The 16642-nt window shown below is 41.3% G+C and overlaps 1 protein-coding gene and 1 long non-coding RNA gene across 2 annotated transcripts; one reads left to right on the top strand and one right to left on the bottom strand.

The window, feature by feature from the left end:
* Positions 1 to 1892: 1892 nt before the first annotated feature.
* On the bottom strand, positions 1893 to 9235 carry LOC116791893. Its single transcript, XR_004358897.1, has 3 exons — positions 8514 to 9235; positions 7319 to 7412; positions 1893 to 2226 (listed from the first exon to the last, which is right to left on the bottom strand). It is a non-coding gene; the product is annotated as an uncharacterized LOC116791893 (long non-coding RNA).
* An 83-nt stretch (positions 9236 to 9318) lies between these two features.
* Positions 9319 to 12174, top strand: ARL4A (ADP ribosylation factor like GTPase 4A). The gene is made up of 2 exons (XM_032698325.1): positions 9319 to 9450; positions 9662 to 12174. The coding sequence occupies exon 2, from the start codon at positions 9728 to 9730 to the stop codon at positions 10328 to 10330; it is 603 nt and encodes a 200-aa protein (XP_032554216.1). The 5' UTR covers positions 9319 to 9450; positions 9662 to 9727; the 3' UTR covers positions 10331 to 12174.
* Positions 12175 to 16642: the final 4468 nt, after the last annotated feature.

Here is a 16642-nt window from a genome sequence, read left to right as displayed (position 1 = left end):
TAGCAAAAAGTAGACCTAATCTTGCATTCACTGAGGTAGTTTTGAGATTTACTGTTAGCTTAAAAAGAAGTCATGGTGAGCTGATAAGATTTAAAAACTCTAGACTACAGCTGAGCAAGGAGCTGAATTTACTGGTCCCCACCCACACAATGTTTGTCTTCCCTAAAATCTTGTTCTTTCATCTTCCTCTCTTTGGTTTGTTTCTTTTTCCCTTTTTCATCTAATCATAAATACAAGCTTGGGAGCTCCCTAAGATAAAAGTTGGTTTTCCTTTTGCTATAATGTACTGTATTAGGCTCAGATTTCACACTGAAACTCTCAAGTGTTATAACTGAGAAGAATAATTACCTTTTGTTTTTTGCTTAAGTTTTCGAAACTACAACAAATATCCAGTACTTAACTTCTGCCATGGTTTCTCAATGGCAGAACTGAAGCATTCATGCAGCAGTTTAGGCTAGCTGGTGAAACTTTCCATGGCCCTGGGGGAAAGAACTCCTTTGGAGGCACTGAAACTCTGTAGTTCTTATCACCTGCAACCGAACAACTCTGTTTGGGCTTGAGAAAATCCATCTAGAATGCTTAGCTCTCGCTCATATTCTGCAGACTGAAGTCTACTTTTCATACCAGAAATCAAAGCAAAGGAGTATTTGCTCTTTCCATTCCCTCGTGTAAAACTGATTTTTAACACCCTCCTGCTTCAAAACAGAATTTATTGTATTGGTCAAAATCCAAATATGTTCAAGGGCTAGATACAACTGGCACACACTTGGCAAAGCTGTAGACCTGCTATATCGTGGTTTGCATGTGCTACACCTTGGAGCGCTGTTGGGTTGGAAGAGGGGGTAAAATGCAGGTAGGTCTCAGCTCAAAACTCCTAGTACCCAGTAAATCTCCAAATGAAAAGCCAGTCAAAAGTCTGACCTTCTTTGCAAGCTAAGAACTGGGTCATATATAATTCTGAGTGCAAATTTATGTTTTATTTTGCTGGGCTAGATTAAGTATTTTCCCCTGTGTGCTTGACTAAAAGACAGATTAAAAGATCCATCCAGTGACAGTTTTTGAAAACTCCTCTAAAGTGCCTTACAACTACAGAGCTAAAATGAAGTGCCTGGGAAAGACTTCTTGCAGGAAGTGAAGCAAGCAATACAGAGGACGAGACCAGTGGACTACTGCACATACGCTCAGTGGGCTTTGCCAGTCTTCCATGGTTGAAAAACACCAAGTTAATTTATCTGTTAAAGCATATATTTGTTTTTTTTTCAGGGACATTATTAATCTATTAATTACTTCAATAAAGAAATTATGACTACACTTGAGCTCAGTTATCTGACTAAAATTAATAATAAATTGTTTCTTTCTTAAAAAAAAAAAAAAATAAACCCTTCTCTTGTATCTAGGGAGCCAGACACAGCCAGGTCTTTCTTTTTACTCTAAGAAAGACATGCCAGAGAGTAGATATATTCCATACATATTTGTTCTGTACGTGACCAGAAGTTATAAGGAGCACTCACAAGCTCCCATTATTAGGAGCACTGACAAATCACCCAATAGTGTTTGGAGAACATCAAACAAATTGTTTGTGCTCTACTTCATTGTCTCAGTGGGGACTTCTTTCAGCTGTTGCCTCTAAGCACCGAGCTCAAGGAACTGTGATATTATCACTGTGCTACCCACATTATTATATACTGAAGCAGAGACTTTAGATTTTCCACAGCCCTCCTGGGAGCTTAGGCATATCTCCCATAAAATTTTATTTCCATACACTGCAATCTCTGTGAAATCTGCTTCTATTGCTGCTACGCGTTTTTTAGGAGAGGTGAGCAACTGAATTTCCTCTTCAAGGTGTGCACTTAACTTGATTTACAGAAAGTTATTACAGATCAACAGCCTGCTCGTTTTTAGAGTGGACCTCATTTATTAGATGGGCATCACCTCTCAGCGGTTGCTAAAACGGTCGGAATACATCCAAGAGCCAGCTGTGCTCACACCACATGGGCACAGGCTCCCTGCTTCAGCCAGCGACAGGGACAGGCCAATCCCTGCAAATTAGTGGAGCTTCAATGCTTTGTCTTTTGTGACTGTCTTTGAAAATCTCTCATGGCAGGTTTCAGTGCACTGCATTTGTCATTTAGGCATTTCGTTAATTGTATGGCAAGTCCTACTCTGTGAATTGAGTGCTGTATGCTTCTTCCTGTCCTGGTACTTCCTTTTGGATATGTACAGTACCTGAAGAACAAAGCATGGCTTTTAAATAAGTAACTGTTGCAAGCAGATGGATTGTTAGGAAATAACTGGCTTAAATGAATGTTTCATCCCATGAACACTTAGTAAGAAGCCTCAGTCAGAACTTGTATCTTTTTTTTTTCCATGACAGTAAATTAACTGAGATACAAGTTAATCAAAGAAAAGCCCTCTTAGTTCTGATGTTCAAGGTCTGTTTGTTTTTCCTCTCTTTTACAATTCTAGCAAATCTCAGCATCGTTATACATGTTAAATAGTTATAAAATATTTATAAAATTCTTTAGAAAAGAAAAAATTTAATTGTAGTTTTTTTCTTTGCTTCCTTGTTACTCTGTGCTGGCTATATTGCAAAGGAAACAGCAGTATCTGTTATATTACTAATATTTCCATTATTATTCTGGAGCTGGGAATATACCCTCACATATTAAATCTAGCTATGCAGAAGCAAAACAAAACAGATGCTGCTCTTGTATTTGTATTTGAAATTGTAGTACTATTAATCTGCTTACAAACTGCTCCCATTGTACTAAAGTGCTATATTTAAAAACTGTGCAACCCTTCTCAAAGGAAGCACTGTGAGGAGATGGCAGCTGATACTGAAATCTCAGCTTGATAGAATTTTAAACTATTTAGAATTACGCTGGCATATGAAAAAAAGCTCTAAAGTGTCCATGGCTTTCCTGGAGCAAAAAAATACTGGGAAAAAAATAAAGATCTTGGAACCAGTTCTGTAACTGGCAAGATTTTCAAACAGTAGCATTGAGTAAGCCCAGCATTGTCAGCAAGAGTGTGACTGACTCAAGTCAGTAGTTCCAGAGAAAAAAACAAAACAAAACATAACAAAAATGCTGTCACAAACTCAGGGCAGGGGGTGGGGAACCTGTTGCTGAGGTGAATATGTCTTTGATCAGTGTAAAACCATTGAAGAAAACATGCAAGCCAAGGCTTGCTTTTATGTGGTATCACACATTGGACACTTCGGAATTACTCATGATGCAGAAGGCTTCTCTTGTATACTGAAGGATTAAGGTAGGAGGTATTTTTTGTCCGTTTATTAAAGAAACGTATTTGTTGGGGTTTTTTTTTAGTGCCAGCTGCTTAGTGGGGGTAAGGAGACTGGAAAGCAGGGATACATGCAACAATAATGTTTTTTTCTACTTGTTAAAACAGCCTCATAACTAGTCATATGTCTGGGTTTGGATTTTGTGACTACTAACTTTGTATCATATGAAGATGGGATTCAGGCTTAACCTTTACTAATTACATTCTGCTATTAAATGAAGAATAAGAGAGTTGGAACAAGCCGAAAGTTTTGCTACACTAGTCCTTAATACAAAGATGCTGCTGGGGACAGCCCTTTTGCTGTCCCACCTGGCCACAGGAAGGAGAAAGTGCTCTACTCACACAAACACTTGTACACAAAGCGGTCAGACTGTTCTCTGCAAATCTGGAGTCATTGCCATTACAGCCATTCCTTTAGAGGATGAAGCAACCAAAATTTCAGAGTTTGGAAGGTGGAGATTACAATTTCAGTCACTCTGAGCCAAGGCTTGCTCAGTGTGACTAAGAACATTTATGAGCTAGTACCACTTTCATTCAGCTAACACACCTCAGCAGCACTGAAGATGCAACAAAGTGTGACTGTCAGTATCAAAGAAGGAGACTTTTTGTTTGTTAGCCTGCTATGTGGCATTATGTATATTTATGAAAATGAAAGCAGCAAAATGTAAATGTTAGACTTCATGTGAAGGTAGGTATGAAATGAGAGTAAGTTTAGTTAACTGGTTTAATCAGAGTGGTAACTTAAATTGTAGCACACAGTGATTCCATCTCCTAGTGCTCTAAGCTTTGTTATTTATTGTGAGGAAATAAATCAGACTTTCTACCACCAACTCCTTTTTAATAATCAAAGCAAAATAATTCATACAGCATGTAAATTATCATAAAAGAATTCAGCAGATGCAGCAAAGATGATAAAAGGCTTCTTTGTGCAAAACATTTTGTTTTAAGAGATGGTCTTAAGAGCAAGACTTCATGTGTTGCAATTTGTCAGCTATTTCATTCTTACCACTCATTTTCAAGGCGGTTCTCAAAGTCTGTGGTGAAACCGCTGTAGTATTTTGTTTAGGAACCTGATATTCTTTTAGAACCACATAATGACAACTCAAAGTAATACTTTTTTAGTTCTAATCTTAGATCTAGGGTATAGTTGAAGTTAGTTCAATTTTTGAATGTACAATGAAGCTACTGTTGGTTACTGTAATAATTATCTGTTACTGTAATAATTATCATTATTGCTATTACACATTCATTAATACATATTACTCTAGCCTAGGTCTGCCATGTCATTGTATTGAAACACAGTTCATTTTTCTGTTTCATACACATTGAGAAATCTGCTCTATTTCCACATGGGGCAGCAAGAATTGGTGCTGTGCGGCTGCTAACACGTCTCTTTCATGAAGATGGAGGGTTGGGATACAATTGCTATATGCCAGCTTCTGTAATTGGCAGCACATTTTCCCTGCAATAATTTCATCCTCTTTATGGCTTCATTCCTTTGTGTTTTACAACTAATTCAGCTCCATGATGCAGCTGGTTCCTTCCTCTCCCTCCTTCAGCATTTGCTCCTGTGTGCTTCTGTCTTTTACTCTTCTGTACTTCTGGCCATATCCCCCTGCATCTGCAGTGCATGGGCTCTGGGTCACTTCTCCAATGTTTAATTTTTCATTTGATTTGCATCAAATTTGTTACACACAACACATGGTGCTATTAAAAAATAACTCTAAGGTGATTAGCTGTTGAACTGGATAATGAATGTCATTAGCCTATTCTACAGAATGATGGTATTTAATAAAAACAAAAGGAAGATTGTGCTTATCTGGACAAGGAATTTCAACCCCACTGACTTTGCTTTGGAAGGAATTTCTCATCTGCTGTGTCACTAGATGTGGTTGTATAAAACAGTCATATCTACTTGAGTGGAATTTACCTTCAAAATGACCAGCACTAATGAAAGCTCTGATTTAATGTCCTGCTACAGCAAACCTCTCGTGAACCGCCAGCTTTTAATTTCCATGAATTGCTATTTCCATATGAAAGGCAGTTTCTCCTGAAGAATATGTGAAGCCTTGCAAGATGTTTGATGATCCTTTGCATTTTTGTTGTTATCCGGGCACTGCAAGATAGCTCCTGTAGTGCATGTGGTGATGTGTATTAAAAGGTAACCTAAGTCTCTTCTGGGTAATAATATTTAAACTTCCAAGAATCTTATCTTTCCACTGTGTATTGATTCTTTCTTGGCAATATTTCAACCAATTTCATGGTCCGCATCCCTAATAAGGACTATCTAAGTTTCACAGAGTCAGTTAATAGCTGCAGCATTGGAAGCCTGGTCCTTTCAAACCTGCCCTGAACCAAAATTATCCCTGGACCATTACGGAATTAAAAGAAACAAAACCCCAAAAAACTACTTTACCATAGTGAGGAAGCTGCATGTTATGCAAGTACTGCTTCTTTTTCTTGAAACACAAAGGTTTGTCCCAGGCTCTCTTCTGTGAGGAAAATATTTACAGACTATACGTATAAAACATATGTAGAAAATAATATATCACTATTTACGCTGGTAAATTGGTATCCAGGAAAGGGGAGAAGGTTTTTAGCCCAGAGAAGCTGAAGTTGCAGTTGTTTTCATGAGCTGAGGAATGCTGAGCCAGAAAGAACTCAGATCTGTAGCCATTAGGTAGGAAATGAGAAAAGTATAAATACATGAAATGACTCCAGCATAGAAATTAGGTACCTCCTTATGTTGCATTAAAAAGTCTGCACGTGGCTTGAGCCTTTTTTCATTGTTTCCTCTTACATGTATCTTGCAGTTGTTTTCAGCTGTCATCTAAGATCAGCCTGCTCCCCCCATTTAGCTACACACTTGAAAAGAAAGTAAGTACACTTCTTTCTGTACACTTCCTTCATTCAAGACTTCTACAGGATAATCAAAGCCTTGTTTCACCCTTACCTTCAGTTATCAAAGGTTGAATGTGTCAACTCTCCTACACTCCCACTAATTTAGATACCATTACTCCATAACACCTGGAACATCTGCCCAGTCTGTATGTTTGACTTCTAAAGTAGCAAGAAGTGTATGGGAAGAGTTGATCAACTTGGATTGTTATTTAATAGTTGTTTTGCAGAAATGCCTACAGGCATTAATTAAGATCAAGGTGCAAAACACTAAGAAGACTCACGATGAAAAATAGTCCCAGTTCCGGAGAGTTCATAATTCACTTCATAGCAAGTTACAACAGGTAGATGCAATAAATTAACTGTAGGGAGTGTCCAAGCATTTTCTGGAGAGCATGGATAATTTTCATGTATATATTTACAAATATATACAAATGCTCATGTTCCTGAAGATGTTAATTTCTATTTATTCTTAAAATGACCTTCCCGATGTCATAAAATTCTTCTTCCAAAAAACTGCATAATCTATCAGATTCCAACACCTGGTGTGTTGGATATGCCATACGTTAGAAAAACACCAGTTCTGTATCCCTCCCTTTTCAAGGGCACTGAAATATTATGTGCTGATGGCCGTACAGCAGAACAAGAGATAAAGGTAAGCTTCACACATTTTATGTTTAAAATTAAAATACCTTCAATAAGGGTGGGAGCTGGCCTGTATCCCTCCTTGTGGAATTAATTGTAAAATGTGTTATTAAAAAGCTGTGTAAAGTTTGAATGGATCTTGGTAACAATCAGACGTTATGATTTAGAAGAGTGTAATATCTAATAGGCTTATTTTTGCATTAAAAATAGGGGATACTTAATTTGTAGGTGGAGATAAAGGTCGATTTGATTTATTTCAGCTTGTCAAGTTTTATGAATAAATCTATTATCTCCAGTAATATTCCGTAACAAGGTACTTCTAGCTGGTTTCCTCCAATTTTAAATTACTGAAAACCATCTATGAAATAATTAAGACCCACTTTTACCATTACTATAAATGCTTTTCTATTACGTTGTATGCTGTGCAGTTCTTCATGTTATGCAAAAGTAGTGTAAAAATCAGAAACCTTACCAGTTGGCCTCAGGGGTAGTAACTTGCCCCTCCTTTCCATAGAAGTAAAATCACCTTCCTATACAAATAGACCACTTCCTTCAAAGAGAATCATCTGCAAGATCAGGATGCAAATAACTAACAAAGTTAAAAGCAGTGAAACATTAATCTCAGAAGTAAGCAAATTAGAATTTTATTTTTAGTAGGACTAGAATGGGTATTTTAACATTTCAATAACATGAAACCTTGCCTACAGCACATGGTGGAATTTTTGTTATGTGCCTTTACTATTTAGTTACTTCTATTTTATATAAAATTCTCTGGCATTTAAAATACAGAGTACAATGCTTTCAAAGGGGAAAACAAGAAATATGATTGCCTAAATACGCTTATAATTTCATCCCTTTTCAGCAACCACATAAAGACATCTTAAATTCTTCTAGGAAAAAAAAGCAAGACTAGTATTGAAAATGCCACTTTTTCCTTTTTTTGCTGGAGCCCAGCTGGTCAGATTTGGATGGTTGCCCAGAGAAGCTGTGGGTGTCCCATCCCTGCCAGTGTTCAAGGGTAGGTTGGATAGCGCTCTGAGCCACCTGGTCTAGTGGAAGGTGTCCCTGCCCACAGAAGGGGGGGTTGAACTAGATGATCTTGAAGGTCCCTTCCAACCCAAACTATTTTATGATTCTATGATTGCAGTACAAAGTAGAGAAACTTGGATTGGTAGAGTAGATTAGCACACTAGTATTAGTTAGCGGTTAAACATATGCTTTTATCAAAAATATTGATTAAATTTTTATCTAAAGATGAAGACTTCTGTAGTATGCTCTGCTCTGAAGCCAGTGTGTCTGATCCTTCTTGGTGCTATTTTACACTGAGCTGGTGTACATCCAACACAAGCAGGAGTAACCATGTACATTGCCACAGCTGTATAGAAGTTACAGAGGCAAAGGCTGTAAGGGAAAAAAGCTGTGGGAAGGAACAGAATGATGGCAAGATAGCAAAAGTAGCTGAGACAAAGTACTCCCCAGGCCTCCTCTAAAACCTGTATGCCCTGGAAACAGTAAATGTGTTATCAGACATTAGTAATTAGTTCTGGGAAAGGCTTCACTGTTCAAATCAGGCTGCAATATTAAAATGAAGAATTACTTAAAATATCCCTGTGTTATGGGAAACCTTCCTCGTAAATAAGCTAGGTGCTGTGAGTGTTCACTCCGACCCGAGCACTGCTGCCATCTCTGTGTGCCAGGCGTCCATCAGGGCCGCCTCATCCATTCCGTTATTCCCGGCTCCTCCCGTCTGTGCCTCCCGTTTCGCGGGGACAGGCGAAAGGCAGGCAGACTACGTGCAGTGAGCGCACAGAGCCGGACCTCGGTCCCTGGGGCACTGACATTCAAGCAAAAACTGCAGAGCACCGCACCGCACGGTGCCTCAGCGGCGCAGGGCGCGGCCGGGCCCAGCCCTGCCGCAGGTGCGCAGAGAGGCGCCGCCGAGCCGCCCTCGGCCCGGCGGGGCGAGGCGGAGTGACAGCTTCAATAGCCAATGAGCGAGCGCGCTCCGGGTAGAGAGGCGGAACGCAGCCGGGCCGCCTCCTGGGCTGGTGGGAGAGAGTCGGAGTGACAGCACCCACAGCCAATGAGCTCACGCGCTTCGGGTGGAGGGGCGGGGCGCTAAAGCTGGCGGAGGGGCGCCACCGCCCGCCGCGGGGGGTGAGAGGCTGCCGTGGGCGGAGGGCGTGGCCGCCGCGGCATTCCCCGAGGGAGGGCAGAGGGAGTGAGCGGGGCCGCTCGAACCAGGGCGTGGGCGGGGGGCGGCCCCCTTCCCCGGCCGCGCTTGGCCTCGGGTAGTCGGGCTGCGGGCGGTAGGGCCCGGGCTGTACGGTGAGTGGCCGGCGCCGCCAGCCAATGGGCGAGGCGGAGCGCGCCTTCCTCCCCGCCCCAGAGCTCAGCAGGACCAATGGGAGCCCGCGGGGCGGGGCGCGCGGGGCTAGCCGCGCACTGGGAGGCGCCCGCGCCGCCAGATGCAGGGGAGAGTCGCGCGGGCGGCAGCGGCAGCACCAGCACGAGCACAATCAAAGGCGGCGGCGCGTGCAGTGGAGCAGCGCGCGGGCATGGGGGCGCGGGCAGCGCGCGCCTCCCGGCGCTGAGGCACCAGCGGTACGAGCGGGACGGGGGGGGCTGCCCGGGCGGGGGGGCCGGGCCGGGCCGGGCCGGGCGGGAGGGACGTGTGCCGTGTGCCCTGTGCCGTTCCGCGTTGAGCTGCTGCCCGCGGCCGCGCCCGCAGTCGGGGCGGCGGCGCTGTGGCCGGCGCGGTGCGGCCGCTCGGCGCAGGCGGAGCGGGGTCTAACGACGTTCGTGTCGTTGTCAGGATCCGAGCGCAGCCGCGGGAGCCGCCTCTGCTGGTGGCAGCCTGCTGTCACCTTCCCTGCTGGCAATGGGGAATGGACTCTCGGACCAGACGCCGATCCTCTCCAGCCTGCCTTCCTTTCAGAGCTTTCACATCGTCATCCTGGGGCTGGACTGCGCTGGAAAGACGACGGTGCTCTACAGACTGCAGTTCAATGAGTTCGTCAACACTGTCCCCACTAAAGGATTTAATACTGAGAAAATCAAAGTGACGCTGGGCAACTCGAAGACGGTCACTTTCCACTTCTGGGATGTGGGCGGCCAGGAGAAGCTGAGGCCGCTGTGGAAGTCGTACACAAGGTGCACCGATGGCATCGTGTTTGTGGTGGACTCCGTCGACGTTGAGAGGATGGAGGAGGCCAAAACAGAACTTCATAAGATTACTAGGATATCTGAGAATCAAGGAGTGCCTGTCCTTATCATTGCTAACAAGCAGGACTTGAGGAACTCTCTCTCCCTTTCTGAAATCGAGAAGATGTTGGCAATGAGTGAGCTGAGTTCTTCAACACCCTGGCATTTGCAACCTACCTGTGCAATCATTGGAGACGGACTCAAAGAGGGACTAGAGAAACTATATGATATGATAATTAAGCGAAGGAAAATGTTGAGGCAGCAGAAAAAGAAGAGATGAGTTCTATTTTGACCTTTCTGTTTTAGAGTAGTTACATGGTCAAAATTTGACTTAAGACAGCTTCCAAACCCAGGCCTGCCTGTTTGGATGCCGTTAAACTTAGTTACGTTAAACAATCAGTTGCACAACCTTGCTGTGTGAAGGAAGGCTGTGCAGTTGTGGAACTTTTTTTTTTTTTTTTAACTAGTCTCTTCTGAGTTTTTTGGCTCTGTATTATTTCAGAAGCCCTAATAGATGATGTAATGCTATCAGGAAATGGATGTCTAAATAGCCAAATAAAACGAGGGTTTTCTGCTTAGTGTTGTACTCATATGTTTGAGGGTGCCCTCTGCAAGCAGTTTGCGTTGAAGGTGTTTGTATTTTTAAACTTCTAATGCTCGTAAGTGGAGTGCTTAGGTGAACATTATACAGCTTTAAAAACATGTATAAAGCTAGTAACCCATAATTCCGTTGAGGCTGTTTTTTTACCTTGTTTGGGGATTTCCATGGAAGCTTGGCCACATGTGTAGGTTTGGGTTTTTTTTAATTTGGCACTTTTTTTGAAATTGAATCATGTTCAGTTCAAATACTTGAAATTTTAAGTCCTGTGGATTCTTCAACTCATTAAAGAAAGACTTTGCCAAGTAAAAAATGTAAACAACACACTGGAGCATGAAAAAGTGGTTTCCCAACATATAGCATGTTTTTGGTATGTAAGATTTTTATTTTTTAGAAGTAGCCATTCGTCATTATACAGTGCTAATCAGGTTTAAACTGTTACTCAAAATTAGTAATTTATTTCTGAATGGTGAGTATTATGTCCTCCTAGTATGAAAGTAAAAGTCAACGAATTGCAGTAAAGAAGCTATAGAGAACAGTTCTGGCTGCTGTGGTTCTAACCAGTGCGGCATTCTTTGCTCTACTGGGGACTTCCTGGCAATATAACATAACGAAGTAAGGATGGAGGTAAAATTAGCAGACCACATCTTGTATCTTCCCAAAATACCCTATTTTATTAAAGTGGTATTGCTGCGTCACTTTCAACGTATGCTTTTTTTATTGTGACTCTTACAGTATTTTGTGGTTAGGAATGTAATAATGCTTTATACACTCGAACATTAGACACTACCGGGGGCGGGGGTGGGGGGGAGGGAAAGGGGGAAGAAGATTTTCAAGATGGGCCTGTGTTCTGCTTTAATTATGCTTTAAGCTGTTCTTGTTTACAGAGTGTGCAAACAGTGTTAACTGGGCAGGATAGTGCTTGACGGAAAAGGGAGGGTAGTTTTTCTTACTGGTACAGAGCTTCAAGTGACTCTCTCGATACTTGGTTAGCAATTGAAAGGGCTAAAGCAGAGCCTGGATTTTTAAGACTAACTTTAGTGGTGCTGTAAAAATTCATCAGAATGTTAAATTATCTTTAAACTTTTGTTGGAAATACCAGATTAAAGAAAAAGTAAAAAAAAAAATAGCAAAATCTAGTTCCTCCTCTCAACCAGCAAAGTAATACATTTTTCTTACCTGCTGCCATGTATCAGGAGGATGACAGCTACAAATCTGAATGTCAATCGATGTAATTTAGCTATGTTTAAAAAAAAAAAATCAAACTTTTTAACCAGCAGCTGTTTGACCAGGAGGTAACCAAAAATGCACTTTAGTGTCTTCAATAACTGAAAGTGACAGCTGTTTGTTTTTTTAATGACATCTTGGTCCTTTTTGAATAAACTGAAGTAGCTTCCAGTGGAGCTTTTGTATGGTGGTTATATATGTACCTGCACTGGTGACATTGTAAGTCACTTACTCAAGTAATGTCTATATTTATAGAAATGTGGATGACTTCTTAAACCTCAATAAACAATTCAAAACAAGCCTGCAGAGAGAAGGTGTCTGACTTCTTATACTGCAGTGGTACATTCTTATTGAGCTCTGTGCACATAGTTCTGCTGTTATTAGAATCAGTATTTCTGTTGAAAACCCAAGTCATATAAATGTGGTGAGATTCATAAATGTCACAGTGTTAGAAATTGAAGGTATGCAATTGAAAACTTAAGATCAATGACATGTCTGTATATTCACAGGAGAAATACTAGCTGCAGTGACTCCTTTCTGAAGTGATAGAGCTTGCATAATTTGAAAAGTCTCTTACATAGCTGAACCTGTTTTGTTATGTGCAATGTTTAATAGGCACTGTTGGGCATATATCACATGTACTCCCAGGTGGTTCTTGATTTAGTGTCTTTAGGCTCGTGTATCTGAAGCTGTCTGAGGGATTCACGTGTACGTAAGCCTCCTCGGATTTTACAGCAGTGAGTAGTATGTGTCCAGATGGGAAGCTTCTAATTAGTTTCAGGACTAAAATAGAGACAAGATGAACTTTGTTTAGCCTGCAAATGAAAATGGCTAACTTTGAACAAGAATATCCAATCCTGTGTCTCAAAACCCTGATATTTTCATTTCTGTTTATGTAACTGCTGGCACATCAAAATGTAGGTTACTACTAGTCTGGAGGAAAAAGCTATATGAGTGATGCTGAGCCCGTGAATTTGGCATGTAATTAGTATAATCTGGCTAATATTTACCTTCCTATCAGATGCATTGTACTACTAGATGAAATGGCAGGCTGGGTCTTTATACCCAGTAAACTGATACCAAATACTAATTGCTTCATTTTCAGTATTCATTAGGCTTCTATTGGGAATAGTTGAAAAGTCATACTGCTTGAAAAAAAACCCAAACAAACTGTGTTTTGTACTGCATATTAAACATGCTGGTGTTTTATCTGGTGGCAGTCTCCCTAAACTCTTCTACACATAAAAACAGCAATGATTGATTTTAATTACAAAGATGTGATTGATCTGCACTCTAGCACTCTGGAGGAAAAAGAGAAGGTGGAGATTTCGAAAATGTTATGATCGTTAGTGTTAATACTGACTTGGAAGTAGAAGACTTTGGGGGATGAGTTTTACTTTCAGGCTATACCTTTATCTGTACTAGAACTGTTTTGCTGGAATTTTACAGTGGCTGTTCTGAGTACAATACACAAGTGTAGCTGTACCTCTGAAACTGGGTTTTGTGTTACTATGGCAAAGTCTTCAAACAAAGACTATAAATCACTATAAACAAAACAGTGATTGCAGTAGAGCATTTAGTATTGTAATTCATTGAGTTACTGCTGGCACAGTCCTGCCAACCTGGGGTCACTTTCTTCTGTATGATGAATCGTCAGTTCTGGCCTAAATACTGGTATGTGTAAGAAAATCTTTAGAGGAGCTGAATAAACAGATGTAATTTTGTTACAATGCTGGAGTTACACATCGTAAAAATTTAAAATACTGTTTGCTAAAAGGTGCTAACATGATGCTCTGTTCTTCAAGATTCTAGGTAAAAAATCTTTAGCTGCTTCTACTTTAAGGCAGTAAGGAATTGCATTTAAATCAGTGCAGCACTACTGAACAAACCACAAAGTCTTATAACCTTATCACTGTTGTTTTAGCTTACAGAAGTTGTTATGGCTGTTTATGCATATGCAATCATTTAGAGTTAACCAGGCTTCAGGGTCTGGTCTCTGTTTTCTAGCTGCATAGCTGTATGTTAGCTTAGGACTGCTTCAACTAGGAAAGATACTGTAGGATGGTGAGACTCTTTCAGGTTCTAACATCACTTTTGTGATGATGCACTGAATGTGCACTTATATTTGAAAAAAAAAGAGTGCTTTCAACCAGGTGACAGATGAAACCTTTCTCACTTCAAATTTTCATGTTTTATTGAGACACGACTGATCCTTTTTGTGGAAAGCAATACTTGCAGCCAGTCTGTGGTTCCCAGCCTGACTTGGGTGCTTCTGTACCACTCTACACAGCACTCCGGTCCTGCAGGAGTTCATTACCCAGGACTCAGAGCAGGGAGGAGCTGAAAGCAGTCAGACCCCTGCAGGTCTGAGTGAAGGCAGTTCTGCCTTGGTGGGGTGATCTGCATCTTGGATCATTTGTTTACGAATAGCAGGGTGTTAATTAGTGTCTGGCTGAAACTTTGTTGAGAGCTGAGTGTCATTCTTGACATAGGAAGAGGATTTAGGTACTGCATTGATACTACAAAGGACTTGGTAAGGCAGAATGTGGACAACGTAGGCAATCTTATCCACTAACTATATGTAGGGCACCGGCCCCGACATGCAGTCTTGAGTCAGCTGGCAGATTGCAGTGCATGAAGGCTAGCAAATATTTGCTCATAATGCTGCAAACTTATTATGAGAGAGAGAGATCTAGGCATGAATCAGTGCTTTTAGGATCAGTGTTTTCACTTTACTGGTGGGTGACTCATCTTTTGAGAGGGTCACAGTTTACAGCCTGCTCTGATAGATTCGTGTCCCCAAGCCAAAACAACCCTTGTTGCTGCTGGGAGGGATGTGTAGGGAGATGTTTGTTTAGTCTGAGGGATGAGGAAAGCATTTTTTTTTTAATTTTTTTTTTAATCCTGACTGACATAGGTATGTGGAGGCCTGCCCCTCATGCTGCTCTGCAGGCTGTGATTATTTTTAGGAGCAGTATGAGACTGCAGAGCTGTGTGAATAAACTGAAGGGAAATACACAGCCTGGCTTGGCAGCGGGGTGATGCCGGGGTTTGTCATGTGGGCTCCCACAGCCATCCTGCCCATCTGACAACAAACTTAAGGGCCACTACACAGCTGGTACGTTGCCCTTCGTTAAAGCATTGGTCAGTCTCCTTAAGCAGCTGTAAAGAAGCAAAAATGCAGTTTTGAAGACCTAGCTGAAAAACATCCCACACAGCAAATGAGGGACTTTCGTTTTCTCCCTACCCGTGTCCTGTTCTATTGGTGCTGGCTGGGAGTGAGCCGAGGGACCAGGGGTGGGTGATGCTGCCTGCAGCCTGCCTGCTCACTGCAGGGCCAAGTAGTCACTGATTTTATTCAAAGGCAACCACAAAATCTAAGGAGAAAAACTAGGCAGGGAGGCTAGACAGTACTTCTAGGCTAAATACCTGCTTGCAAAGGGCTCAGGAAAGTAAGAGATAATAATCCCTGGGCTTTGAAGATTATGGTTTCTTAGTTCCAGCTATATTTACACAGCTGCTCCACAAGAATTAAGAGCTAAAGATGACAGAATAGTTAGGAAGGAGAAGGTCAAGTACGGTTGTTGACTGTGGGGTATGTGGAGAGAGAGAAGATTTGAAACTTGGTTTTTTTCCTAGCTTTTCAAGACACATTGAGCCCTAGGGAAACAGATGTGCTTTTAGACTGCTTAATTGGTTCAAAATCTTTATTATTTTATGCACTGCAGTTTTCCTATTGCTGAAATAAACAATACCCCATTTAAGAAAGCCACCTAATCGCTGCAATAATTTCCGAGTCCATTGACAAAAGAGAAGGTTAGCAAGGGTGTTGAGTCTTGTAAAATGTGCTGAGGGCTCCTGGCTGGCTCTCAAGCTGCTGTATGTCAAGGTCCTTTCTAAAAATAACAGAATGGTAGAATTTAGGTCAAGCAAGATAAAGGTGTGAAGCCTGATACCTCAGGCGCTAACTACACATAGTCCAGAGGTACCACCAACCAAGTAACTGCTTATCTTCTGTTAACACTCTGTGAATTATAATTTAGGATAATTTCCTTTAGAGCATAACATTTTCATCCCTTTCCTATTTCAGTGTCACTTGCCCTAAAAGCTTTAACAGGTTGTTTTGATATCGGAACATCGAGTTGGGTGTCATAAGGATGAGTTTGTGAATGAAGAAGGTCAGGAAAGAGTGTTCACCTTTGCTTCAATGATTTGATTACCTAAAACCAGTCTTCTTGTAAAGCAGGCTTTACATGGACAAAGGTGATCTAGAAGAGAGAAATTTTCTAAAAATATCTTGTTTCTAATACCAGCTGAACTACACTGGTCTTATAATTATTGTATGCTGTTGAAGCTGTAGGCTGCTGCTGTTCTCTTGACACCAGTTGCACGATGATCTCTAAGATGTCTTCAACCATTTATGGGCAATGTGTAAGGTCTCCATGGTAGTTCTGAATTTATATATCCATGATGTATGTTTTTAACTATCTACTTGAGGTGTTTCTGTGGGTCCGTTTACTTTCTCATAGAACCTTGGTTCTTTTTGAAGCATAATATATCAAATGTCTCTGCAAACATAGTTTATTCCTATTTGGTTCCTGTTATAAGTGATACAGTAAAATGGCAATCTACGGATTGTTAATATCACTGTTTTCCCTTGAACTCCAGGCATTGAATTTCTATTTTAATCATATATATATATATATATACACACATATTCCGTTTTTCTTGATTATCCTGTATTTTGTATAGGAGCTCAATTTTGCT

Source organism: Chiroxiphia lanceolata, chromosome 1 (genome assembly GCF_009829145.1).
Source record: "Chiroxiphia lanceolata isolate bChiLan1 chromosome 1, bChiLan1.pri, whole genome shotgun sequence".
NCBI classification, from domain to species: Eukaryota; Metazoa; Chordata; class Aves; order Passeriformes; family Pipridae; genus Chiroxiphia; species Chiroxiphia lanceolata.
Note: the sequence above shows the minus strand (reverse complement) of the source record. Positions and strands in the feature narration are given on the sequence as shown.